This window comes from Onychostoma macrolepis, chromosome 03 (assembly GCF_012432095.1).
Source record: "Onychostoma macrolepis isolate SWU-2019 chromosome 03, ASM1243209v1, whole genome shotgun sequence".
NCBI classification, from domain to species: domain Eukaryota; kingdom Metazoa; phylum Chordata; class Actinopteri; order Cypriniformes; family Cyprinidae; genus Onychostoma; species Onychostoma macrolepis.
In genome coordinates, this window is record NC_081157.1 from 25,985,519 (window position 1) to 26,012,040 (window position 26,522).

The 26,522-nt window shown below is 37.4% G+C and overlaps 2 protein-coding genes across 2 annotated transcripts in view; one reads left to right on the forward strand and one right to left on the reverse strand.

Annotated features, from left to right (window-relative positions):
• Window positions 1-26,522, forward strand: part of tbcd (tubulin folding cofactor D) — a 39,810-nt gene that overhangs the window by 5,295 nt on the left and 7,993 nt on the right. Inside the window, exons 8-32 of the mRNA XM_058770208.1 lie at window positions 552-597; window positions 678-810; window positions 910-1,052; window positions 1,138-1,198; window positions 1,341-1,415; window positions 1,503-1,597; window positions 6,569-6,725; window positions 11,096-11,153; window positions 12,860-12,889; window positions 13,041-13,126; window positions 14,090-14,170; window positions 14,247-14,320; window positions 14,435-14,552; window positions 14,627-14,687; window positions 14,781-14,803; window positions 14,903-14,934; window positions 19,102-19,164; window positions 19,439-19,515; window positions 19,600-19,681; window positions 19,834-19,952; window positions 20,035-20,126; window positions 20,300-20,440; window positions 21,579-21,662; window positions 22,048-22,206; window positions 23,502-23,640. Coding sequence (XP_058626191.1) covers window positions 552-597; window positions 678-810; window positions 910-1,052; window positions 1,138-1,198; window positions 1,341-1,415; window positions 1,503-1,597; window positions 6,569-6,725; window positions 11,096-11,153; window positions 12,860-12,889; window positions 13,041-13,126; window positions 14,090-14,170; window positions 14,247-14,320; window positions 14,435-14,552; window positions 14,627-14,687; window positions 14,781-14,803; window positions 14,903-14,934; window positions 19,102-19,164; window positions 19,439-19,515; window positions 19,600-19,681; window positions 19,834-19,952; window positions 20,035-20,126; window positions 20,300-20,440; window positions 21,579-21,662; window positions 22,048-22,206; window positions 23,502-23,640 — 2,229 coding nt within the window. The remainder of the gene's footprint in view (window positions 1-551; window positions 598-677; window positions 811-909; window positions 1,053-1,137; window positions 1,199-1,340; window positions 1,416-1,502; window positions 1,598-6,568; window positions 6,726-11,095; window positions 11,154-12,859; window positions 12,890-13,040; window positions 13,127-14,089; window positions 14,171-14,246; window positions 14,321-14,434; window positions 14,553-14,626; window positions 14,688-14,780; window positions 14,804-14,902; window positions 14,935-19,101; window positions 19,165-19,438; window positions 19,516-19,599; window positions 19,682-19,833; window positions 19,953-20,034; window positions 20,127-20,299; window positions 20,441-21,578; window positions 21,663-22,047; window positions 22,207-23,501; window positions 23,641-26,522) is intronic.
• znf750 (zinc finger protein 750) lies at window positions 1,650-6,487 on the reverse strand. The gene is made up of 3 exons (XM_058770209.1): window positions 5,244-6,487; window positions 2,941-4,222; window positions 1,650-2,785 (listed from the first exon to the last, which is right to left on the reverse strand). The coding sequence occupies exons 2-3, from the start codon at window positions 4,173-4,175 to the stop codon at window positions 2,179-2,181; spliced, it is 1,842 nt and encodes a 613-aa protein (XP_058626192.1). The 5' UTR covers window positions 4,176-4,222; window positions 5,244-6,487; the 3' UTR covers window positions 1,650-2,178.

Sequence of the window (26,522 nt, forward strand, 5' to 3'; positions counted from 1 at the left end):
GGTTACATGCCCTCCTACTTGTTTTTCACTGCTTTATTAAAACGCTGATAATCACTCATTTTAGTGACTGATCTTTATCAGAATTATTTTCATTGCAGTGAAACATCCTGTGTAGTTTGAAGTCCAGAGAGCTATGAAAATGATCCTAGTGTTGTTATTCTTTTGTGAAGCGTGTCTCTATCACCCGAGGCGCTCAAAACTGGCTCCGTGTGTTGAGAATGCCTGCGGTGCTAAAACTGCCATCAGTGTTTTGCATATATGCTTTAAGTGCCACAAGGCAGCGAGCAGGAACATGTGCGGTGCACTTTTAAACCTGATAATTACATGAGACTGCTGCTGGCACTAAGATTAACGGGATTCAGACATGTTGAAAATGGGTTTGATAAATTTGACTTAACATCAACTTGAAATAGGGTAGTACCGTGTTTCCCAGCCAGGGGTGAGTGTACCGCAGGCTTACATAGATTTTCACTAAATGTTTAAAATAATTGAAATTAATCTCATATGTTTCGATTTTAAAAAGACTGCATGTCAAAATTATTTCTCACCAGGCCCAGCTCTTCAAGCATGGGAAACGTGATGATTTCCTGCAATATGGTGTGTATATATCCTTTAGGTCTTTCTTTGGTCTAAGATTGTAGATAAATGCTTACTAATCCTTACCTGACTGTTCAAAGCCCCAACAGTGCTTCAGTGTCTGAATCAGAAGAGAATAGCTGAGAGTAACCAGGCCACGTTGCGTAAACTGGGAGTAAAAGTTGTCCAGAGACTTGGTTTGACTTTTCTAAAACCACGTTTGGCCAAATGGAGGTAAATGAGGAGCGACGTATTGACAAAATCTGATGAAATGAAGGAAAGGATGCTTAAAAGTATTAGCTAGTTTGTAAGAATTTGTATGACTGTATCCAGATACCAGAGAGGAAGTCGGTCACTCGCAGTGAACCTGGCCCAGTCTTCTGTCACTGAAAGCGTAGAGGCTACAAAACCTGATCTAGAGTCTGTCAGTCAGGAGGAAGACTATGACATACCTCAGGATGTAGAGAATATAATTGGTAAGTATTCATGCACATGTTTGTTTTATTTGGTAAATTGCTAATTGCTCTCATGTACTGCTAATTTGCTTGTTCATTGTCGCAGAACAACTGTTGGTGGGTCTGAAAGACAAAGAGACAATAGTGAGATGGTCTTCTGCCAAGGGGTGAGAACAGTTGTCTGGTCTAGCTGTGATAGTGCTATATTTGAATGCCATATTTCTCTGTAATAATGCCTAGAGCTCTAAATCTTTTCAACAAAGTAAAATGATTATTTTTTAACTCCCTTTCTTTTTTAACCACCTACAGGGTTGGAAGGGTAACTGGTAGACTACCTAAAGAGCTTGCAGATGATGTGGTTGAGTCTGTTTTGGAGTGTTTCAGGTGCGGCGTGATGTTATGATGTGGCTCAAGTATTTTCAAATGCTTAGTGAGATATTTTTCATGACGTTATGTCTTTACATATTACAGTTTCCAGGAAACAGATAATGCCTGGCATGGGGGCTGCCTGGCTCTTGCAGAGCTAGGCCGAAGAGGACTGCTGCTTCCTTCCCGTCTCTCAGATGGTTGGCTTGCATTTTTTTCTTGCACTATTGTGTTCAATTTGAAAGCTATTGGATTTAAGTTTATCAGAGCTATAATCATTGTACATACTCAGTTTCAAAAACATTCATAGGCAAACATAATCCACTTTATGCAAACACTTAATTCAAATACTTCAAGTTTAACAAGATCCTTTATTTAAAAAAATGCCACCACCCAGCTCCCTTTAATGATCTATTACATGTTTTGTTAACGCACACAAAATTCTCAGTGCACAATCTTGGCTGCCTTTTTCTTCCAGTCAGTGCTTAATGTTGTACACTAAGAATATTTTGGAATTATCTATATTTACATTTATGCATTAGGCAAATACTTTTGTCTAAAGCAGCTTACATTAAAGTTGTCAGTTCATGTGTACACTTGGAATTGATCCCATGATCTCTGAGCTCTAATGACAAGCAATTTTACAGACATAAATAGAATAATAATTGAAGACTTCAATGTAGATGTTGGCCGTCTTCCTGTAAAGTCTCTTTGAGTATTGATCTTGAGCATTGCTCCTTTGTTTTTGTGTAGCAGCAGTCCACACTTTGAGATCTCTGAATCAGCAGTTTTGTGACCTCTTTCTCTGAGTTCGAGCAGGTTCTTTGACCTTTGCTCTTTTGGTGGTGTGCCTCAGAGGTCTACTGTTTACCCGTTTTTGTCCCAGTGCCCGTGTGCTCTGTTTTGGTGTATCTGGAGTGTCTTTGACTGGGGAAGGAAGACTTTGACTGTTCTGGCCCTCAGTTGTTTCTTGTTGGCCAATAGAAGAGTCATTGATAATGTCCTTTGAGCTAGCTAGCTGACACAAAGCAAAGGCGGCAGTGTGCCTCTGGTCACATGGGTCTATTTCTTGTTCTCTGGGTGGAACAATTGTGCATACCTCAGCGTTTATAATGGTTTGTCTTACTGGAGTTTCAGAGCCTGTGGTGTTGGGCAAGGCTTGTTTATTGGACTGTACCCTGAGGCAGAGGTTGAGCGGTGCCTCGTCCTGACTACTTTCTGAATCATAATGGAGCTCTCGGTCAGGGTAGTGGTGTGTCATGTTGCTGGATACGGCCCGGTCCCTCTTGGAAAGGTTAAGAGGACCTGGCTCCTCCTCAGTTTCTTCGTCTTCCTTTTCTGATGAACTCTCACGGCTTCTTGTGGAGGCTGTGGTTTGTGGTTCATTCCTAGAAAGATAAGACAAGATACAAATGTTTATTTTTTTTCTAATTATGTAAAGAGTAGTGTAATCGTTAACTTGTTTGTGGGCAACCTAACCAGATATTCTTTTATTTGATTGTGGTGTAAAGTGTTATTGGGGCGTTACATAGAGTTTACATACCTCTCTTTTTTTTTTTGTAACAAGTTCTCTTGAGTTTGTCCACATGATTTCTTGGGTAAGATTTCAGTTGCTGTAGTAGCCCCTGGATCAGCATGCTGTGATTGATTGACTGGGAGTGACTCCCCATGAGAAGTGTGTCTAAATGTAACCGGGATCCGCTGGGTTACATCTGCAGTACTAGGCCTGTCTGGAGACCCGGAGGCGGCACACCCTTCTAAAGGACTCTGGCGAGTACCTTTGTCTACTGTACTGTGCTCCTGGAAAGCCCTGTCCTCAGGAAGTCTGCCATAAGAGTCAGGATGAGATAGGGGTACTAGATGCCCTCCGTACTCGCGAGGATAAAATCTGTTGCTATACACATCCAGAGGAAGGTACCTGGTTCTCTGTAAGGACATGGACAATTCAGGGTGTTGGTAGAGGCTGTAGGGTAGCGGTGGACCAGGTATAATAGAATGGCCATATCTATAGTGATAAGGATGGAGAAGGGAAGTACTAGGTGGGACCAAAGGTGATGGAACCAGAGGTCTCTGGGTCTCTCGAGGTGTGAGTTGGTAGGCTGGGGTGTTCCCTTGGTTGTGTGAGTAGGGTGTGTAGAGAGAATGCAAGGGCCTCTCGGGTACAATGTATGAAGGATAGTCCGGTATTAGAGGAAGAAGAGGTGCTGTGGAAGCAGGTGGAACCCATGGTGCCACTTGGTGGTAAAACTGAGGAATGGTTGAAGATGATTGATCATCTTTGTGTGGAGACCGTGAGAGAGCTTCGCTTTCACATGTTCGTGCAACTGGTGAGAAAGCTGAAGATATTTTGTTCTGTCCAATGTCCATGTCTGCATTTTTGTCCCTGGTCTCACGGATTGGCTCAGGGACATCTTTAGTAACCTCCTTGAAGGGACTTCCAGGCTTTTCTCTTGGTCCCTTACCCATCTCCTCTTGTTCAGCCTTGTCGTTGATCCTTTCCATTGGTTTGCTGGCTTCATCTTCTAGGAGTGGCTCTTTACTCTTATAGTTGAAGGGGAAGTTATGCTGGGAAGCTCTGGGTGTTTTCCCAGTCTGTTCCATGCGCTGAGACACCAGAGAGATGGAGTTCTTGCACAGGTTATACTTCATGTGGTTGAAGAGATGAGACTTGATGTTGCAGGTGAAGGGACATTGGAAGCACTGATATTTGAAAGGTTTGCCAGGAGGGCGGGGAATGTAATGTGGTTTCTTCGGTTTTCTTCCCTGGAGAGTGTCCATACTGGTGCAGAGGTTCAAATCCAATGCTCCGTGGTTTGTCAGCTTATCTGGCAACAGAAAGAATAATAATTATAATTAACCGTTCTACCACACCCTGGAGCAAAGCGTCATCGGTTTGTCGGGTCAGAAAGGTAGTGACCCAATAAAAAGAAAGTTTTCAACTTGGTTGTAGCTGTTCTGTATTGTTTGTTGGCCTGCGTGTTAGCATGACATGCTCTAGCTGCACCGCCGAAGCCAGGGTAGGCCTGTAGGAACATGCTCCCCTTTTTAAAACCTGATGGCGTGGGAAACCACATACACCTGTTTCCCATGACCTTACCTGCAGGATACAAACTCCAGACATTTAAAAATTGATCTCACTTACACTGTAAATGCAGAAAAGCTAGCAGAGCTATTGGAATGATATTTCATCTGTTATAACATTTGTAACCAATTGGACTGCTTCAGTGCTTGAAGGAAATTACTTCGACAATTCTGCACTACAATCAGGATACATAATGGTCCGGTAAGTGTGCAAAGATTTTGAGGCCTGAAGGTTTGTATTGGGAAGCGGAAGATTGAAGAAATAGATTGCGAGGCAAGTTATGCAGAAAATGACTCCACCTTAAGGAACCTGTTTGTCACAAGCTGTCGCAAGAAGTGGTGGCTCAGGTTTTGTCTCCCATGTTTCATACGAAACTGCTCCCTCCTTAAGGCACAAATTAAAAGGATTTTTGTATTGTGAAATTTAATTTTACTGTTGTATGTCTTCTTTCCTTGTTTCTTGGTTCTTAGTCATTCTTCTGAGGGTACACCGGTAACTTGTGATTTCAGCATAATAAGAGACTTTGAATTTCTTTGGTTATTAAGACCATAGGCTGAATATTATGAGTATGTGTAAAACCACATGGCAAATACTTTAGAATATTTTCTACCAGATGTAGTCTAGCAGGTGCATCTATAGTTAGCACTTTAGATCTACCCCTGAAACACCTGCTACAAAGTACATCAGCAGTTCAGCCTTTACAAATGCTAAAAGTACATGTGAGCAGCAATAAGAAGAGTTGCCATTGGAAATTGCGGCCTTACCTGTATTTAGACTCAACGTTTGGGATGTTGGATGTATCGTCGATGGATGTATGTCCACAGTGTACCTCCTGAATCGTATGATGGTCCCACAGTGGAACAGTTTGGCCGCTGTGGTCGACCTTGAGAGCGGTGTGTGTTCGTTTAGGTGCTCCGTCTAGTTTCTGATGAGTCTGATGAGTCTCTCACGTTCTCTCTGAGGTGTTGACTCTGTGGGGTGGAGTCTATGCCCAAGCAGTAGAGCCCTGAGGCAGCATCAATGTGCCTGACATTAGGCAAGCCCCAAGCCACGATACGTTGTTAGTTTGCCTCCTCTTTCACCTGCTAGTGAGAATCCACATGGATGAGAAGCCAGACAAGACTGTTTGTGGCTTTTGTTTGCCTGAATGGTTGAATTAGCCCAGGAGTGGTAGAGTTAGGTGTGAAGCAGGTTTGAGGATGTTGTCAGAGGGGTGTGGAGATATTGAGGACAACCAGTGTGATTTGCATGAATCCAAATGTGCTCTATGCCTGATGTGAAGTGTCTTTCAGCATGGTTATGAAAATGCAGTTATTTTTGCCAGATCTGGATCTTCGTTTAATTTAACCAAATGTAATGGTAGATTTTAGTGTTGTTTTGAAAAATTGATTCACGTTTATTTGCATATACAGCATGAATCATAAACTCAATTTTGGCTCCACCTAAGATTTTAGAAGACAGTTCCTTGTAATGAGGTTCTTCCAAAGGTCAACTATCAATACTCTCTCCCACTTGTGTGTTTGCGTCTATTTATGCACCGCTCACATTTTATTATAAATGTTTGGTAATCTAAATCATAATTTAATCAAAAAAAAAAAAAAAAAAAAGTTTAAAAGATATGTTTTGAGCAATTAAAACTTTTATGGATGCATTAAATTGATCAAAAGTTTCAATAAAGACAATTATAATGTTCCTAAAGACTTTTATTTCAAATAAATGCTGTCGTCAATAAATCCTGAAGTATCACGGTTTAAAAACATTAAGCAGCACAACTTTCAACATTGACAACGATAATCATAAATGTTTCTTGAGCATCAAATCAGCATATTAGAATAATTTCTGAAGGATCATGTGACACTGAAGATTGGAGTAGTGGTGCTGAAAATTCAGCTTTGCATCAGAAATAAAATACATTATAAAATATATTCAGATAGAAAACATTTATTATAAATTGTAGTAATATTGAACAATGTTGCCGTTTTAACTTTTTTTTTTTTTTTTAAATAAATGCATATATGAATCTTTTGAAATATTTTGGATTGCAAAACTAATTCTTTTTGTGTGCTAATATTTTGTCTGTATTGGACAGTGGTGCCTGTGATTCTAAAAGCCCTGACATATGATGAGAAAAGAGGCGCATGCAGTTGGGGATCGAATGTACGAGATGCTGCCTGCTACGTGTGCTGGGCTTTCGCCCGTGCCTATGACCCAAATGAACTGAAGCCTTATGTCAACCAGATTGCCAGGTACGAACCCACCACCACCACTTCAGCCACTGTGCTTTACTGAGACATTATGGGCCAGATTTACTAAACAGGGCAAATTAGTTTGAGAGCGCAACTTCAGAACAACAAATTTACTGACAACGCGCAAATTAAAGAACAAATTAGCATAAGGATATGTTCGGATTCAAATAATGTGGTCTTCTGGCATTCCAAATAAATTAATACATTTGGAAAAAAATCCTGTCCCTTCTACCGCGCACTCTGTTCTTTGCCATGCCTCCTCCTAGCAACAAAAATTGCAGCCATTTCAAGCACAAACTAGTTTAAGACATGCTTTAAGACATGCGCAAATACCAGTAATTTGATGAGCGCAAATGTTAGTAAATCGCGTTGCGTGATTCATTTTAATACTCTCCTCCCATAAATTGTGCATCTGAAAGGGAAACTCCTACAGATACATATTTAATGAGGTCAGGCGCAAAAATAACTTTAACGCCTTTTCAGCGCTAATTTTTCACTGCTCGTCTTTAGTAAATACTGACAGTACTATTTTAACGCCAAAAGACGGTTTGTGCTGGTTTCAAGCTGTTAGTAAATCTGACCCTATATGTGTTATTTATGCCATTTATTACATTTGCTAATTAAGGCACAAACAAAATAGTTTGTCTCATACTGTTTGTGCTGCAGACTGTTCGCGTTTACGAAAATGATTTAATATATTGCTGTTGGCTCTTAACTTTACTGTTATTTTTTTATTTTAAATAGTCCAGCTCGTTAGATTTCCTGTGTGGTGGTTGTGTGGATCAGGTCTAAAGTTCTCAACCCTTGATGGAAACTGACTCCTGTACGCCCACTATTTATTCAAGCATTTGGCGTGACCTTTCTTAGATCTTTGTGAAGATGTTTTTGGATGTTCTCCAGGATGAAAGCACTTTCCACCAGAACCAACTGTGGTGAGAGCTGATCTGATTTCAGTGATGGGTGAAAATGACCGCTCAACCTGGGTGGCTCTGTTGACCTTATGGTTACACTTTCTCTCCAATGAAAATACCTTTTTTGTAAGTGAGGTTAGGCTGTGGAATTTGATTAGTGAGGCTGCAGCCCCCATACTGAGGACTCTTTGTTTTTTAGTCAGCAAACCTTGTAGTATGTAGTAAGAGAAATGGACCTTTTTCATCACACTACCTGATAATTATTTTAAGAACATTCCTGTCACAGCAAATTATATTTGAAAGAAAACTGCTGTTTGACTTAATTCCTTCTCAAGAATTGAGTGTTCTATTTTTGTGAACATCTGTGGAGAATTGTTTAATGAGAATTGAACTTCCAGGAGGAAAGTTAAGGCTTGTATTATAAATGTCCAAAAACGCTCAACAGCCTCTTCTCATACCTGTTCGCCTGGCTGTAGTTATTTACCGCCTTAAAACCAGTTTATACACCTCTCACAGCTCATAACCTCTCCCTATAGTGTAGTCTGTTGGTCTAGTAAATTACCAAACTTAAAATGGAGTGAGAATCAACAACCATAAACTGTGCCCAGAGAACAAAGCGGGAGAAGATACTGCTTTGCTAAACCTGACAAAAGATGATAAACCTCATGAAGCTAATAATTTAGACAGAAAATTAGATTCATATTTCACCCCCAAATCCTTTTTTTGTCTCTGTGTGGAACAGAAAAGGAGAAATTTGAAGAATCTTCACTGAGCTCTTTTTCAAGTTGTCTACTGTTGTATAATAACAGTAGAAGCAAAATTTTGTAGTTTATATGATTTGTGTGTGTGTGTGTGTGTGTTATATGCCAAGTCTTATGAATGCTTTTGTGTGACAGCGAAACAAGGAATATGAATTGACAGTCTTTATTTCTGCCAAGGGTCTAAAATGAACTGTAATTTCAACAAACATTGACACACAAGTTTCAAGACAGCAAGCATTATTTAACGTATTTTCTGTGGTGTCCCATGAGAAAGTTGTCTATTTTCTTTAATTGCGGTGCTTGGCAGTATTATTACCACTCAGACTTATGGTTAGGGGTTTGCTGTATTTAACTTTGCTGCGTAACTGTATATTGCAATTCTTCTTCTAATTCTACCGTGTTCTGTTTGTGTGGTGATGTAGTGGTGATTCAGCTCAGCGAAAGAGTTTCATCAGCAGAAAGCATTTTTTCCCTCCCAGGTTCAACAGTAAGCCTTTCAGTCACCATAAAAACATAATGATATTACGAGAATGACAGCTGAAAGATGCTCCGCTGGGTCCCCCCCTCCCTGTTTGGGACAAGTGTGGGCCTGTGTGTAACTGACTGTGCACTTTGCATTACTCCTTCAGTTTGTTGGCCCTCCCCGTAACTTCCCTCCTCCCTATCCCCACGGTGCTGCCAGGTTTCGTCTGTTGTCGTGGGTTTCGGTCGCCATTTGGCACCCAGGCTGTAGGCCTGTCGAGTCCTGTTCTAATTTCATCAGCAGTCAAAGGTTGTTTCTATGAGCTTACTGACGCTTTCAGAAACCGTGTCATTGCATGAAACTACACTATTGTCTTTTTCCCCGATTTTGGAGAAAATATATGTGTGTGTGTGTGTGTGTATACTGTGTGTGTAAATGCTATGCCTATAAATGCTGTTCTTTTGACCTTTCTATTCATCAAATAATCCTGAAAAAATGTTCAAGAGTTTCCACAAAAATATTAAGCAGCAAAACTGTTTTCAACATTGATAATAAGAAATGTTTCTTGAGCAGCAGATCAGCATATTAGAGGGATTTCTGAAGGATTTGACACTTAAGACTGCAGTAATGATTCAGAAAATTCAGCTTTAATTGCATTCCATATATTACAAAAAATATTTAAAAAAACAAGACAGTCATTTTAAATTGTAATACTGATTCACAATATTACAGCGTTTACTGTATTTTTTTTATTGAGTAAATGCAACCCTGGTGAACATAAGTGGCTTTTCTCAGAAACATAAAAAAATCTCCCAGACTCTAAATTGTTGAACTGTAGCGTATATGCAGATATTTACACAAATAAAACCGATCTTTAAGGAGAATAAATCATCCATCATGGTCCCCTCTGACTTTTGGGACACTTTCCCCTAGAAAAGTTCTCTCACAAATGATAATTCTGTCATTATTTACTCAAACTTTAGTTAATTAACCTGTTTCAAACCTGTATGACTCTCTTTTTTCAGGGGAACGGAAAAGGAAAAAAAGAACGTGAAAAAAAATTTGTGTTCGGTTTTTTATTGCAATTGCATTAAATGAAGGCAGAAGCTTCAAATAGGATGCAAAAGCACCTTAAAATGACTTAATGTTACTCATGCAGTATATTACATTCATCAGGTCTCCTTTGTGCATTCATGTAAAATGAAAAGTAGCAGATCCTGGTTGTGAGCGAACTGAATCTTTGCAGTGTATGTATCGGTTGTGCAGTTTACAAAACCGGTCTAGATTCATTGACGAACCTGACTCAAGTTCTTGACTGAGTAACTCAATGATCTGGTTGCAGTGGATAACAGTCAGTATAGTGAATATTTTTCGGTGAATAACAACTATTGGTTTGTTCTTTGAATAAAGTTATCGTATGACTTTAAAAGCCTTGGAATATAGCATGCAAGATTTATAGGCCACCTCAATTTTTAATTTTAAAACTCCAGTCTCCGTTCACTGTAATTGCATTTTTAATGTTTGACCAGTACAATTCTTCATAATTACTCCTTTTGTGTTTGTTGGAAGAAAGTACGTCAAAGGAAGAACGATCCCTTTAAGCTTAGAGTAATGTAAAGTGCACAGGCAGCATGTTTCGATGGTTTCCTGACTAATTGCACAATCGTAAAAATGTAAGACATTATTATAAAACAATAAGAGTGACACGACTTGCTCTGCATGCATGTTCAGTCTCTGTCCATTTTATGCTGCTCCAGGCCACTATCAGTTGTACATCGAAACCAGCACGGCTGTGTTAAGCCCGTAGGGTTGTGCGTGTGTATGTTTGTGTACTTCATTCTCCCAGGCTGTGAGTGACGGTGGGAATACCTCGCGGGCACGTTCACACAGCTCAACTGAGGAGGAGGAGGAGTGGTGGAATAAAGGGAAAAGAGTGCAACAGGCTTATGGGGGCACTGAAATGATAGATGAGTTTTGAGATGAGAAGTACATGCTTGTTTGTGATATGCCTCAGAACTATAGGTGAAAGATCTGAAGGTTTAGAGTACGTGTTTGAGTGAAGGCACTGAATGTGTGTCACCTCAGGCTGTCAAACTAATGCAATCAGTGAATGCCAAGAGTTAGGATGCACAAACATTTTAATAACAGTTGTTATTAAATTAATTTGTTGCTGTTGTCATTGTATATAAATGTCTATGTGTCACTAATCATTCTCATTTGCCTGTTCCTTCACAGCGCACTTGTCATCGCGACTGTATTTGACAGGAACATCACCTGCAGAAAGGCCGCCTCTGTGAGTTTATCCTGAAAAACTCTTTGAAGCTGAAGTGTGTAAAAATTTGGGAACTGGTTACTAAGTGTCGGTACAAACGATCCATCTGTCTTTCATTAGTCAGAAAAGAAGGTAGTTCAACCCTTAACTGCCAGAATTGGTTGAGTCAGTGTTACATCAGTTTCACACCACCAGTGCACAGCAAATAAGAGTGTTCATACATAGGGCCCTATAAAATTCGTTTAATTTTTTTCCAAAATTCCATTTTTTCCATTTTAATTTTTCTGGGCTCCTTTTTAATGGTAAAATTAAATGTTTTTACTCAGAAAGCATGCCAATTAATCAAAATTTGAAACTTATACAATTTAACATCAATTTGTTAAAAGTTTAACAAAAACATTTGGAAAAATAGGTTTGAAATATTTTTATTTTATTTTTTTCATGTTTTTTTTTGCTACCAAATTCTGTGTTTAAGCATGTCTAATTAATTTAATGCATAAACACTTTATTTATTACAATTTATTTTTACAATAGCCCTATAGTTTTTTTTTTTGTTTTTTTTTAAGAAATTGTTAAACTATTTTTGGCAAACCCAAGGGTGTTTACTATTAAAATTAAAATTAAAACATGGAAGAATTAGTCCTTTAAAAAAGTTGTAATAATTTTATTAATAGTAGTAAAGTAGTGGTACATACATTCTACTGCACAAAAGTAATAAGTTTCTGACGATTTCTCAAACTCAAACTTTTATTTTGATGAGTTGCCATAAGGACATTTAAGTTTCATTTTGTGTGTATATTATATGACGATAGTTTTATTCAAATGAAACGGTAACATGCTCATGAAGTGACCCTCAGAGCAGTTCTGGGGATGTTGTTCATATATTTATGTCCTCATTTAATGAGGCGGCAGATGCTGAAATCACAGCAAACGTCACGTGTGCTTCAGTATGTGTAGTAAACAAAACCTGCGCGTCTGCACCATTCATTCACACACAAAACATGCAAGATTCATATTTAAATAGTCTTTTTGCGACTTAATATTCACAGATACGATTTAAATGTACTGACCTACTTTTGATTAATTCATCCAGTCTTTGACTAATTCCATGACATTTGTCGAATTTGTCTAGATTTTGCAATCATAGGTCCCTACTAACATAGGCGCCAGAAAAGTACGCAATTCACATGCAATTTTGATGCCAGTGAAATTAAGCAATTTGCTTTTCTTTATAGTTGTCTTAGCGTACTAAGCTGGGATAGGAGTAGAGGTTGCGTTACAAATATTAATTTATACGTAGTACAAAGAAAATAGTGCTTTTTTTCCACTTAGTTTAAATAGCATTTGTTGCTGTTTGCTCTTAGTGCTAATAACCTCTGTCTCCTCATTATTTTGTTCTCACAATGTGAAAAAGACAAATATTGTGATCTTACAATGTCGTAAAATTATTTAGCTGGAATACACTTGAAACTCATTTTTCTTCCTAAATCCTTACTTCGGTCTGTCGCCTGGTCATGCCTTTTTTCACTTCCAATACACATTTACTTTCCTTACTGAGGAAATGTAAGTAAACAAGGAAAATCATTAGCTTTTGGAAGTAATATCTTTCAAATTTTGTAAATGAAAATGTTTGCACAACGCAACCTCTGGATAGGAGAAAATATTCTAACTGTATACATAAGAAATTACAGGAAACTTAAAGTTTGTGTCCTTTTCTCTGTTTGTAGGCTGCTTTCCAAGAGAATGTGGGCAGACAGGTACAACGAAAGAGTACACTTACATAAACACCATTCAGATCCATTATAAACACCTGCACTGATCTGTAGTGCAACGGGCCGTATTCTATGAAGCCTGCTATGAAGTCTGTGTATCTCTAATCTGATCTTCGGAGATATCCTGTCTCCACAGGGCACCTTCCCCCATGGCATAGACATTCTTACAGCGGCAGACTACTTCACGGTCGGTAACCTGAATAACTGCTACTTAATTATCAGGTAAGGAGTAAGAAGGTGACAATGTGTGACTAAGAGCTGTTTTGACTTGTTTAATTGATCCCAATTGTTCTTCATGGTACACTCTGCTAACATTACAGCAGCAGGTAGATCAGTCATACACCCCAATTCTCAGAACACTTCGGTTCAAAGCTCAGTCACGGTATGTTTTGAATGCATCGATGAGTGAAGCAGCGGCTACGCTGTCGTGTCTTATGTCCCACCCAACAGAAAAATGTCACCATTTGACTGTGACACCTTAATGTATTAAAAGAGCAATGTGAAAAATGCTAGCCTTAGGGAGCAAAGAGCCATACTGAAGGCTTACTGCGCAGCCCGCTGTTAAAAGTTAGCTTGGATGGGTTCACCCAAAAATGAAAATTTCCTGAAAAATACTCACCCTCAGGAGTTTGTTTCTTCATTGGAACAGATTTGGAGAAATTTAGTATTATATCACTTGCTCACCAATGGATCCTCTGCAGTGAATGGGTGCCGTCAGAATGGGAGTCCAAACAGCTGATTAAAAACATCACAATAATCCACACATCTCCAGGCAATCAGTTAACGTCTTTTGAAGCAAAAAAACTGCATGTTTGTAAGAAACAGATTCACTTTTAAGGCATTTTCAAGTTTATTTTCAGTCAAGCTGAGACCACCTCATTCAGGTGATTTTGGACTGATTATTTTTTGGTATAGATCTGAGCATGATTGGCATGTTCGTATATGCCTAAACGAACAAAACTAAGGGGTCAAAATTTGCCAGGTTCAGAAACAAATGCTTCAAACGAGCCTCCAAAATGCCCTACGATATGACCATCCACATACATATGTACACACATACAGAACTCATAACAGTTGTCACTGACATATGTGTCCTATAGTAGCAAAATCAGCCTGTTGATTTCTAACAGTCAGAGATGTTGGAAAATGGCTGTGTAAAACTAATTTACGACACTTTTTTTCCAGTGTCTACATCGCTGATTTTGAGGAATACACCAAACCCTTAATTGACCACTTGGTGGCTATGAAAGTCAATCACTGGGATGGGTAAGTATATGTGTACTGTTTCATGTGGATTCTTTGGTTTTATATTTTTAACTGAGGCTGTGTTTGCTTTTATCAGGGTGATCAGAGAGCTGGCCACAAAAGCCCTGCACAATCTAACTTTCCGGGCTCCTGAATACATGGCCAACACTGGTGAGAACAGCTCCATATGTCTGTTAATATATGCCCAACTCAACATCTCTTTCACCTCTACACAAAAAGACCAAGTGAAAGTTTGTTGCATCTTGTCTGTCTTGATGATTTCAGTTTTACCCCAGCTGCTGCCCATGGCCACAGGCATGGATTTACACGGCCGTCACGGCGCTATCCTGGCCTGCGCTGAGATCACTCATGCCGTCTATGAGCTTGCAACCCAGAACAATAGGTTACACCGGCTTTTCTGTTAAAGCTTTGCCTAACCATGCTTTTATTTTATTTAATGCATTTGTTTCCTTGTAGTTCGTTGACTGACTCACTGTCCTCTGACACCATTGATGGCCTAAAAAACATTCATCAAAAGGTCTGCAGAATTAGTCTCTTGTGTTATTTTGTAAAATATATATAAAAAAAGCAGTTTATTGCAACTGATCCTCCATATGTGCCTTCACTTCAGCTCTCTGATAAAAAGCAGTACAGGTAAGCACTTGCTTCATCACCCGGCAGTAATTGACATCAAAGCTTTTTAGAGGCACTAATTTGTCTATAGCTTGTAACTGATGTTTTTTTTTACCCTAGGGGATTTGGTGGAGAGCTAATGAGACCAGCTGGTGAGAAACTAACGATCTTTTACAGTTATTCTATAGACAGGGTTCCTACGGAGTTTGGAGAAGTATGGAATTTGATTTAAGTATTTACCAGATCTGGAAATATATGGAAAAATGTTTGTGTTTCCAGACTTTTGACCCCATTTAGTTTTTTATAATTTTTTCGCTTTTTCATTATGCAAAATGCAGGTTAGAAGTAGGGCTGGGCGATTTTGTCGATTAATTCGAATTTAATGTTTTGCCACGATTTTATTTTTTAGAAATCGAGGAATCGCGATTTTGAATAGAAATATTACCAAATGTTAGAATTAGACACTTTGGCAATATGGCAATGATAACAGTAAAGAGAAAAGAATAATCCAACTGCATGCCGGCGCACATGATTATCGCTCACATGTGACGCGCTCTGTGAAGGACCATAAATATATTGCTAAGCGCCATTCGCACAGAATGCACTTTTGTGTTGACAAACATGCTACGCGGGCAGTGAAATAGGTAAAACATGCAAGAAGACGGGAGTGAACTTCTTTTAACTTGAGTGCAGTGTTTTTATAAACCCGTTTCATGCAAGGGACGTGAGCTCAGCAGTCAAACACGTACATGTTTACACAGAAAAGACAATGGAAAGCAGCGCAATCGAATAAAAAACCTGTAAAGAACTACTACTGTATGTCTGATATTTCATGTTTGCATCATGGTGACAGACTGAAAGCAGCTGTTCTTTTTACAGAACTTTTATAGTTAATAATAGTCTACTGGTGTTATTTATTTATTTTTATTTATTTATTTTTTTAAAGCATTTTCCTCATTATTTCTGAACACAATATGTAGAAGACGAGTTTGTACAAGATGTAGTTGTAGTTCACGCATCTTTTCTGCAAAGATATTTAACAAGTGATTTGTTTAACATTTATATGTTAACAAATTCATGTGTGCTGGACTTGGAATAGAATTTTCTATTATTCTATAGAGGATTAATAAAGAAAAAGTTACTTGAATCATGTTGTAGTTACATTTTCAAGTTGACTAGTTAAAACGTAAAAAAAAAAATCAAGAATCAGTTAAATGTTCTGAAAAAAATCGAGATTTAAATTTTTTTTCCAAATCACACAGCACTAGTTAGAAGCATTTTGTTTTTCTTCACACTATATTCTTAGCACTGTATTACATAACTCAAGGACCTTTGCAAAAAAAAAAAAAATTACAGACTTTTATGTGTGCACAAGAAACCATTAAATGTAGCATATAGGACAATGCACACTGATCCATCTGTTGTGCCATCAGCCCATTTCGCGGTGTGGTTTCTTGGTCGCCACAGACTATGCATTAAAGAGACCTAAGGCCTTGAAATATGGCATATTGCCCCAATGAAAGCCAAATCTTAAACACTTTTTTTTTTTACAGTACCAGTTTTTTTTATAGACCCTTGAACTTGGCAAATGATATGCCATAGTGCTGGGCGGTATACCGGTTCATACCGAATACCGGTGTTTATTTTTCTTATGATATGAATTTTTTAAATACCGCAATACCGGTGTTATTTAAATAACCTTCGGAACGCGACACTGTTTGAGAGGGGTCTCTTTTCACTATTGCATTGTGGCAAGAACACAGCTGTATGTGTTACTAAGCGTGTTCTGAAGCTGTAGAACGTGATGACACAGAAGAACTCATCCACAATATCCACCGCGCGCTGCCATCAGCTCCCGCGTCTCACACACACGAGCGCGACTTTAGCACTATATTTAGCAACTTTCAGACCCTTTTAGCGGCTTTTTTCCATAGAATATACAAACTGACAAACCTAGCGACATTTTTGGATAAACCTTAGCTATGGTTCAGTTGGAAGATGTCGCCAGTGCTGCCCCGTGAGCGCGAGGTCTGACTGTGCGTTCACACCAGACGCGACTTGAGCGAATAAATCGCGCTGTTCGCGCGTAGGTGGACGCTTGAACATTTTGCGGATTTCTGCCTCCCTCGCTACGTAGTAATCACGTCACTACTAGAGCAAGCTCCTGATTGGTTAATCGCGCCAACCGCGCCGCAAGATGTCTATTCGCGTCTTTGCATTGACTTAACATGTAAATCACTCGCGCTTAACGCTTCATTCGCGTCTGGTGTGAACGCACCTTGACTCTCCCGGCGCAGTGTCGCGTCTCTCTGCGTCTGTTCTGTGCAGCGAGCGTGTGTAACATTAGATGCACGTTGATTTTATCAGACGATGTCGCGATTATAAATGAGAATGACTCCTGGTTAACATGTATTAATGGGTCGTGTTTAGTCACTATTTAGTGTGGAATTTTTCTACAATATTCGCTCATCATGACAGTAAAATAGGGCATTCTAAGTCAATCTACTGCAGTTATTCCTCTCAATCAGTAGAAAATATGGTTAACACCGGGTCATGCATGAAAAAAAAAAATACCGTCATATACCGTGAAACCGGTATAATTTTGAAAAATACTGTGATATAAATTTTTGGTCATACCGCCCAGCACTAATATGCCATCAGCCCATTTCGTGTCATGGTTTCTGTGCCGCCACAGAGGATGTGTTAAATTTGACATTAGGCCTTAATATTAGAGGTACTACCATAAGAAAAGCTAAATTTTGAGCAAGTAGATCTCTGTTAATTCATGTGCATCCATGCTCTCGTTTTATTCATAGTAAGATGGCAGTGGAAATAGGTTATATTAAACTAGAAATTGTAATGCGTAAGCATGCAAAACATTCCCATGCACATGTGAATAGTTTCACGAGGGCACAAAAAAAGTTTCTTGTGTGCATGTAAAAGTCTGTATTTTTTATTTATTTATTATTTTTTTATATTAGGGACTCTGTATGTTGTCACTTCGAGAAAATCAATGAAAAAAAAAACCCTGAGAAAATAAAAATAATTTACAGATGACTACTATATACCAAATATAAAGCTGAAAATAATGCTCTATGAACCATTTATGTTAAATATGGTCTGAAAATCTACCGAGAGGTTTGGAAATTTGTGTCTGGAAAAGTATGGAATTTTGAAATGGAAAATGTGTAGGAACCCTGTATAGAATTGATTGTGTTGAAATGATAAACTAAATTCTAAAGCAAGTCTCATTACTATTATAACTCAGTCTGTGGTAAGAGATTTGAGCGGACCTCAAAATTTAGCTTTCTGCTGTAGACATGAATAAAACCCCAAATTGTGCAGAAAATCACTTAAGGTCATTGCACACTGAGTGCGAAATTTTCATGTGCGTTTTTTCGTATTCGCTATGCTTAAAATTCATCACGCACAGAAACCTTGCTCGCTGAGTCCGATGCGACTCAAGTCTCAAATGTTTTCTTAAAAAAACTTATTTTTTTATTTTTTTTGTGCTCACTGAAGTAAATGCATCCTGTAGTGTGGTTACAGAATTTTGAAATGCATATTTACATTACTGATCCATTGGGTCATTTTAACGTACTTGTGCACATTCCTAGTAATATATATGTGTCTAGTGTTATTTTATAATTTTTAATATTTGACACAACCTGATACTTTTATTAAGCTTTTTACCTTTGGGGCTTTAAGAAAGTTGGACGTTATATTAACTTTAATAGCTTATTTCCAATCATTTTTAAGAATTATTTTAAGAATTAAAATTCTCAAGTCTTTAGAACAATTTTAAGATAGGAAGATTCTTTAGGGATGTTTTTGGGAATACAAAACATTCTTAATTTTATTTTAAAGTTTTAAAAATATGAAGAAAATAGCAGTTAAGTTTAGAAGAAGTTTATTCTTACAATTGATTCGTAAATCTGCCAGTTCTTTAAGAAATACTTATTTGTGTTTCTAAAGTTTATTATATATTTGTATCTTAAGTGCAGAGTTGTGATATGATTACAGGTGGTTTAAGAGATGTCAATTATATTATTAATGTCATTATTTTGATGGAGATAAAATCAAATGGAATGAAATGGTAAATTTATGTGAGACTTCGTCATTTTTAAAACTAATGACGTATAAAGCTCAGACATGTTTTGTCCAGTGTCTTAAGAATCAGTGATTTAGTAGAGAGAAAAAATATGTTTAAGACATTACTGATGTCTCTGAATCATTCACGTTACAATGCAACGAAACAGAGGCCCAGTTATTGCCTTTTTACATCCTGATCTGGTTTTCTCTCGTTGTTTTTGTTTCAGTCTGTGTCCTCATTGAAAAGCTCTCTCTATCCAAGATGCCTTTTGAAGATGACCCAGTTATCAGTGAGTCAACCAAACCTCTTTACATTTGCATTTTTTAAAATCTTTAAAGCAGTTCAAATTTTATAATTTGAACTGCTGTATTTTTCTGTTTGCTTGGTTTTTATTTTTTTGTTTATGTAAATCTTATTTTATTGCATCTCAGTTTTTGCCATGATAATCAAAATATATAACCACTACTACCACTACCACAAATGTCTCATGGAAGAGTGATTGTTTAATGGATTTGTGAGGCTGTCAGCCGATTTGAGTTAATGTACATTCTGATTTCTTGCAGCTGGTTGGCAATGGCTAATAGACGACAGCTTGAAGACCCTTCACCTGTTCTCCGGCGGAGCCAGACGGGGTTTACAGGTACAGTCCACAACTCAACACCCAGAACAGCTTACAACTGTACCAACAATATGGTCGTTTTAAAAATTTTACATGTTTTTGAAGGATGCTGCAGTGTCAGCACTGGCAGCATTGTGTCGGCAGTATTATCAGGTTGAACCAGGGGTAGCCCATGTGAAAATGCAAGGTACAGGAAACTAATACACTTTAAACAATGGGAGCGATTAATGCTTGTGGTTTTGATATGAAATGCTGAACAAGTATTTATGGGTGTGTTTTTGGGTGTACACACACTTTTGGCCATTTATTATTTGTTTACATCCATTTGTTGCCATACAGATCAGCTGGTTAGTCAATACCTGTCAGCCCTGGAGAGTCCCGAGGTTCTGACGCGCTGTGGCTGCGCTCTCGCCCTGGGCTCACTGCCTCCTTTTATGATCCATGGCAAACTACAGAAGGTCAGACCTCATAATGTCTCGTCTGCTCAAGTCTGTATCTGAACTGTTAGGTTGAGTTTGCATTCTCAATCGTGTTCCCTAGATCTTGGCTGGGCTCCAGGCCACCTGTAAGGTTGTGCAGAAAGAAGAAAGACTAACAGAAGCCAGGAGGGATGCGGCCACAGCCATGTCTCAGTGAGTAACACCTTTTTATGTCTCCTTTGCGCTTGAAGAACCAGTCTGCCTGAGCTTAAGCTCGGTCAACGCCTGCACCTTCCTGCAGGACCTGAAATTCATGTCTCCGTTCACTGCTTTGTCCCATCTTGCATTGCATGTCCATGTGTCCTGTGCTTTCTTGTGCTTCTCAGGGTGTGTGTAACTGTAGGAGTGTGTGCGCGAGGCAGCCCCGACCGTGTCCTGTGTGAGGACAACATAAGTTCTGTGTATGAAGCCTTGCTGGGCTGTACGAACGACTACAGCACGGACAGCAGAGGGGACGTAGGGGCCTGGTACGTTCACATGCCTTTGTAGAGGTGCATACAGTACTTGTGTTGCAGCAGTGTCACCTCTATTTATATAGCGCTTTATACAATACAGATCAGTAACGTCATCATCCAGCTAAGTTCAGTTCTCCTCAGATAGTGTCTGTGCAATCAAGTCAATAATATTGCAAGAAATTAAGTGTCCCCAACTAAGCAAGCCAAAGGCGACAGTGGCAAGGAACCAGAACTCCATCGGTGACAGAAATGGAGAAAAAAAGCCTTGGGAGAAACCAGGTTCAGTCGGGGGGCAGTTCTCCTCTGGTCAGTGGTATTGTGGTACTACACTAAAATAATAGTAAATCAATTTAAAATAATAATTGTATTATTATTATTATTATTATTATTATCAACATCATAATTAAAATTGTAAATAAATATATATTTTTTTATTATAGTAATACTATTGTATTATAAAAAATAAAAAACAATATAGTAATAATACTAATAATAGATATTATCATTACAATATTTCATTAAATTATAAGAATTAAACAAAAATATTATAAAAAGAAATAAATACATATTTTATATATACACAAATATTACTATAGTAATACTGTTGTATTGTTAAAACAATATTATTACAATATAATAATAGTAATAATCATTATTATAATTATCTAATAATAATAATTGCTATTTTGATTGCTTCCATTGTCCTTATTTGTAAGTCGCTTTGGATAAAAGCGTCTGCTAAATTACTAAATGTGAATTTAAATAATAATATAATAATTAAATAATTATTATTATATCCTCATTATATAATGAGTTGAATCAGTTTAATATAGCCACTTCATGTGATTTGCCGGGAAGTGTACTTTTAAATATAACAGTAAACGGATTGTTTGTCACTGCCCTCCGGCCTTGTCCTCGCTGCCCCACGAGTGTCACGTTCCTCACATTCCCCACAGATGCCTCCAGGCACAGCAAACCTTCAACATGATGCTGGAAGTGTCAACAAACAACATGTGCAGTTGTCATACTGCCTTTGTGACTAACGAAGTGTCATCAAATATTTGAAGCATCTTTTGTGTGCTTGTGTTTCTCCAAAAGCAGTTTGACAGTCACGGTGTAGCTCTGAATCTTCGCTCTCGTTCTGTTTCAGGGTGAGGGCGGCAGCAATGAGCAGCCTTATGGACGTGACCCTGCTGGTGGTGGCGTCTGCTCCAGAGCTCCTCTCCTCTGACCTGTGAGACGCTGTCAATCTTGCTTAAAGGGAGAGTTAGGAAATTAGGTCATCATTTACTCACCTTAAATTGTTTTTTAAACCTCTATGAGTTTCTTTCTTCTGTTGAACACAAAAGATGATATTTTGAAGATTATGGGTTACCGAACAGTATCTGGTCCCCATTGACTTCTATAGTATTTTTATTTATTTTTTCATAGTATGGAAGTCAATATTTGTGTTCAGCAGCTGAAAGAAAAATGTATACAGTTTTGGAACAACTTGTCTTGAGGTGAGTAAATGATGACACTGTTTTGACTTTTGGGTGAATTAACCCTTTAAATCTAGTCGCAGTAAGCGTAATGCAGCATGGCAGACCGCTCACAGATATTTCTCTAATTTTGTGTAGAGTTCAGCGTATGATGTGTTGCCTGGCTCAGCAAGCTGCAGAGAAGATCGACCGCTACCGAGCCCACGCCGGCACCGTTTTCCTGCGTCTTCTTCACAGCACAGAGCCCGCAGTACCTCACATTCCTCACCGGGAGGAGCTACTGAGCATCTTCCCTCCGTGAGTGCCACAGGGGTGTAATCGTACTCGGCAGCGTGTTAAAACAGTCTAGTTTTACTAACACACCTACTGCTATTTAAATTCTGTAATATATTTCCTATAAAACACAACACTATTGACCCTAGCATTAGAAACTTTTTTACTTTTGATTTATATACCACATTAATAGACTATTTTAGTATTTTCTTTTTACTCAAGAGTATAGTTTGCTCTAGAAAGGTTTCTGCAGGTCTTAAACGGTCTTAATTCTCCTTTTACAAATGAAGGACTCAAAATAAAAATCTAATATTTAAACATCCTTAAATCAAGACTTAATGTAAAATGAAGACAGTTATGAAGATAATTTGATAGTTTGAAGTCTTGTTTTATGAGAAATTGAACCAAATAAAGTGAGTTTATGGTTAAAACATGAACAAGTATCTGTCAGTGGGGTCTAAAACCTTGCACTCCTTTTGAACGAAGTTGATTTGTCTGACTCTATTGACAGATTTGTTTCATAAACTCAATTTGACAGTATACAAGACTCCTCTCTGTCATTTCCCTTCTCTGTGTATCTTAATTTTAAAAAGTCTGTAGATATTTGCACTGGAAAACAAGAAGAACATCACATTTTTGCAGTGTGATCAGAAGGTACAGTAAAATTTGTGTGTGAGTGTGTAAAATGAATGAAAAGGTATTGTAAATCAGTTTTCAAACAGCTGCTAATACAACTCGTTGTGTGCTTCTTACTTTTAGAGAACAAATTGATATAGTGTGTTCCCTTCGATTTTAATAGGAAGATTAAGATCAAAATAATAAGTGCTATTCTGAAGTAGAATTAAGGGCTTCAAATCCTGAATCTCTATGACTGTATCAAACTATTAGTTTTCCTACATATCCTCTCTGATTGTAAAAATATTGGAGGAGATTTATTCAGTTATTAAAGGTTGGTCAATGTTTTTTGTTTTTGTTTTTGTTTTTTTTATGTAAAGCGCAAATTAATTATTAATACTTGTGTGTCCTTTATTCTGGTTTGGGAGTCTTTGTTGTTTTGTTCACGTCTTATATATTGTCATCTCCCTGCACCTCTGGGTTGCGTGCAACAGATCAAATGCGTCAGGTATTAACTTGGCTTACATTATGTCATTAACTTTGGGAGGTGCTCTGTTGCATTGAAGTTTCTGGAAAGTACATATTTTTATTTTCACTGCTTACAGTTTTAACTGTTGTTGAATAAGAGACCCATCCCAAATGCTTCACACATGTTTATCTCTGACCTCTGGTGTTTTTTTGTTTTTTTTTCACATGGACCGTAGAGAGACAGGAAACTCCCTGAACTGGAACGCTGCATCACAGGCCTTCCCTCACATCACACAGCTGCTGCGCCTGCATCAGTACCAGTACCACACGCTCCTGGGCCTCACTGTGTCTGTGGGTGGCCTCACCGAATCTACAGTAGGTTGCACAACATAAACACAAGCATTAAACCACAATTCACCCTCAGTCCATACTTTTTTTTTTTTTTTTTCCTTGAGAGGCTTAAAGTGTAGTTTGTTATAAACAGAAATTTAACCTTTATAAAGGTTAAAACAGACGGTCTAAAGACTTTTTTTTCAGTTGCACTTTAGAATATAATTTTAGTCCTATAAATTAATAATTTAATAAGTCAAAGTTCATTTGAATTACAATTTAACCGACTGGCAGTGCTATTGTAAACAATAACAAACATTACTGCAACACATAATGAAATTAGTGCTGTCTAACGATTAATCACATCCAGAATAAGTTTTACATAATATGTACTATGTATATTTATTACGTACATATAAATACACGCACGTACATGTTGTAGTTATATATAAAATATTAATATTTATATAAATTATATTTCAAAATAAATATATATATATATATATATATATATATATATATATATATATATATATATATATATATATATATATATATATATGTATGTGTGTGTATGTCAATATATATATATATATGTATGTGTGTATGTCAATATATATATATATATATATATATATATATATATATATTTAATATGCATGCATGCATGCGCGCACACACTACACACACATATATTATGTAAACAAAAACTTTTATTTTGGATGCGATTTAATCGTGATCGCTTGACAACAGCACTTAATAAAATAATTTGTTAATAAATTAGTTGTTCATTCCGAAAGAAAGAACATGGAAATGTTTTATTTAAAGTAAGTTGATGAGATTTTTTTTATGCTCACCTAGTCTGCATTTATCTGATCAGCAATGATGTGAAATATTATTACAATTAAAAAATAAGTGAATATATTTTAAAATGTAATTTATTCCCGTGATGGTAAAGCTGCATTTTCTGTCTCCAGTGTCATATAATCCATCAGAAATCATATATGCCGATATGCTGTTTAACAATTATTATTATCTATGTTGAAAACATTCTTGCTGCTTAATTTTTTTTAGGATTCTTTGATGAATAGAATATTCAAAAGAAACAGCTTTTATTTAAAGTAGAAATCTTTTAGAAAACTTTATAAATTTCTTTACTGTCACTTTTGATCAAGTTAATGCATCCTTGCAGTATAAACACATTCGTTTCTAAAAATAAATACATTAATCAATCAATTGTTGGATGCCCCGGAATGCGTTTCACTGACCCCTGGTTGAAAATCTTGATTAAAAATAAATCTACAACATAACCAGACCACAGCCATCAGAATATCCATATGAGGCAAACAGTGAGGTCACAGAAAGGGATCAATTAGAATAAATTGCATGGTGATAAAAGACACAGCAGTGACCAACAGAGGGAGCCGTCGACACTCTGTTCTCCAGAGAGTCTGTCTGTAGTGACCGCAGTCAAGAGTGTGAATAGTTTCAGGGAAATTGAGACTATTAGACCATGTAGTATTACTTTTGCATTGCTTCATTTCAGATTTGCAAGAATTGCAACACAAAAGTGGTCCGTTATTTTGGGTTTTCAAAAATAAGCTGGTGTTGAAACGCTTTGGTGTTTTAAGAAAATTCCTCACATGTGTTTGAATAAACTGAAATTTTGCCTCAAATGCAAGTCTGTGCCCATCCTGGCCTCAAAGTGCACAGGGTGTAAACGGCTTTGAGGCAAAACCACAGCTCCTCCAGTGGGCCAGGATTCATTCAAAACAAATTTAGCTGGAACAGAGCAAGCGGGATTGGCACAGAGTCCCTTCACATTTGCGCTCATGCTTTCGGTGGTGACTGAGGGCCCCTGGAGGGATCTTCAGCTCACCAGCTCATACACTTGATCTTTTCCTTTCTCCTTTACTCTGTAAGGTTTCTTTTTTTTTTTTTTTTTTAAAGCATTTTCCTATACTTTCTTTCTTGTTTTATTTTCCTGTTTTGTTAGCTGCTGTTTTTCCCTCATTTATACAATACTATTCAAAATGGTTGATAAGATTTTTTTTTTTTTTTTTTTTACTTTTTATTGTTTTGTTTTTTTTAAAGGTCTCTTGCTGCCCAGTGCCCACCAAGACTGCATTTATTTACGATCTTGCCTCTGAATTATGCATATTAAAGTAAAGTAGATTTCATAATGCAGCTCTGCTTTGTTTACAGTGGTAACCCAGGAAACACTGTATCATTGCTGTTCATTAGCGCCACCTGCTGGCAGAGAGTGAACCTGCGTCTCATTCAGCTCATCTGCTTTTTGTTTAATGCAAATATATATTTTATGTGTAGTTGCACAAAACTTAAATCAGACCATTCTGTTTTTGCTTCTAATTTTGAAATTATACAATCTAATTTAGATTAAAAATTGCTCGTGCTGCATCTTTGTTTGGATGATGATTAAAATGCAGTGGTTGCCTCTCGTTTTAAATGGAAAGAGCACAGACAAAGCCTTAGTTTGTTTATATGAAGAAATTTATTTTATTTGTGTAACTTGGGGTTTGTTTTAAAATTTCAATTTAGTTTTGTTATGTTTCAATTTCACAAAGAAACATGCAGTAATAGCCCAATAAAAGCTATAAAATGCTTTATAAAATGCTTAATATTTTTGTAGAAACTATAAATAACAACAAAAAAAACATCAAATTTTCAAATGGTACTGTGTTTTTTCACATTATTATTATTATTATTATTATTATTATTATTATTATTGCTTATTTTTGGATTGGAGATTTGATATCATTTTAGTAATTTGATATTCTGTGGAATGTATTTGCACATTTAAACCATAGTTATAAACGCATTAATGTATTTGCACAATAGAGGACAATGACATGGCACTTTTTTTTCTTTTATAGGGATAAATTCTCAAATATTTTGAAAATGTGAAA

Coding starts and splice junctions, on each gene's coding strand:
- znf750 (XM_058770209.1), bottom strand. CDS start 4,175: ATGGACACTCTCCAGGGAAGAAAACCGAAGAAACCACATTACATTCCC. Junction 2,786..2,940: donor TTACAAAAAAAAAAAGAGAG/GTATGTAAACTC, acceptor TTATCTTTCTAG/GAATGAACCACAAACCACAG.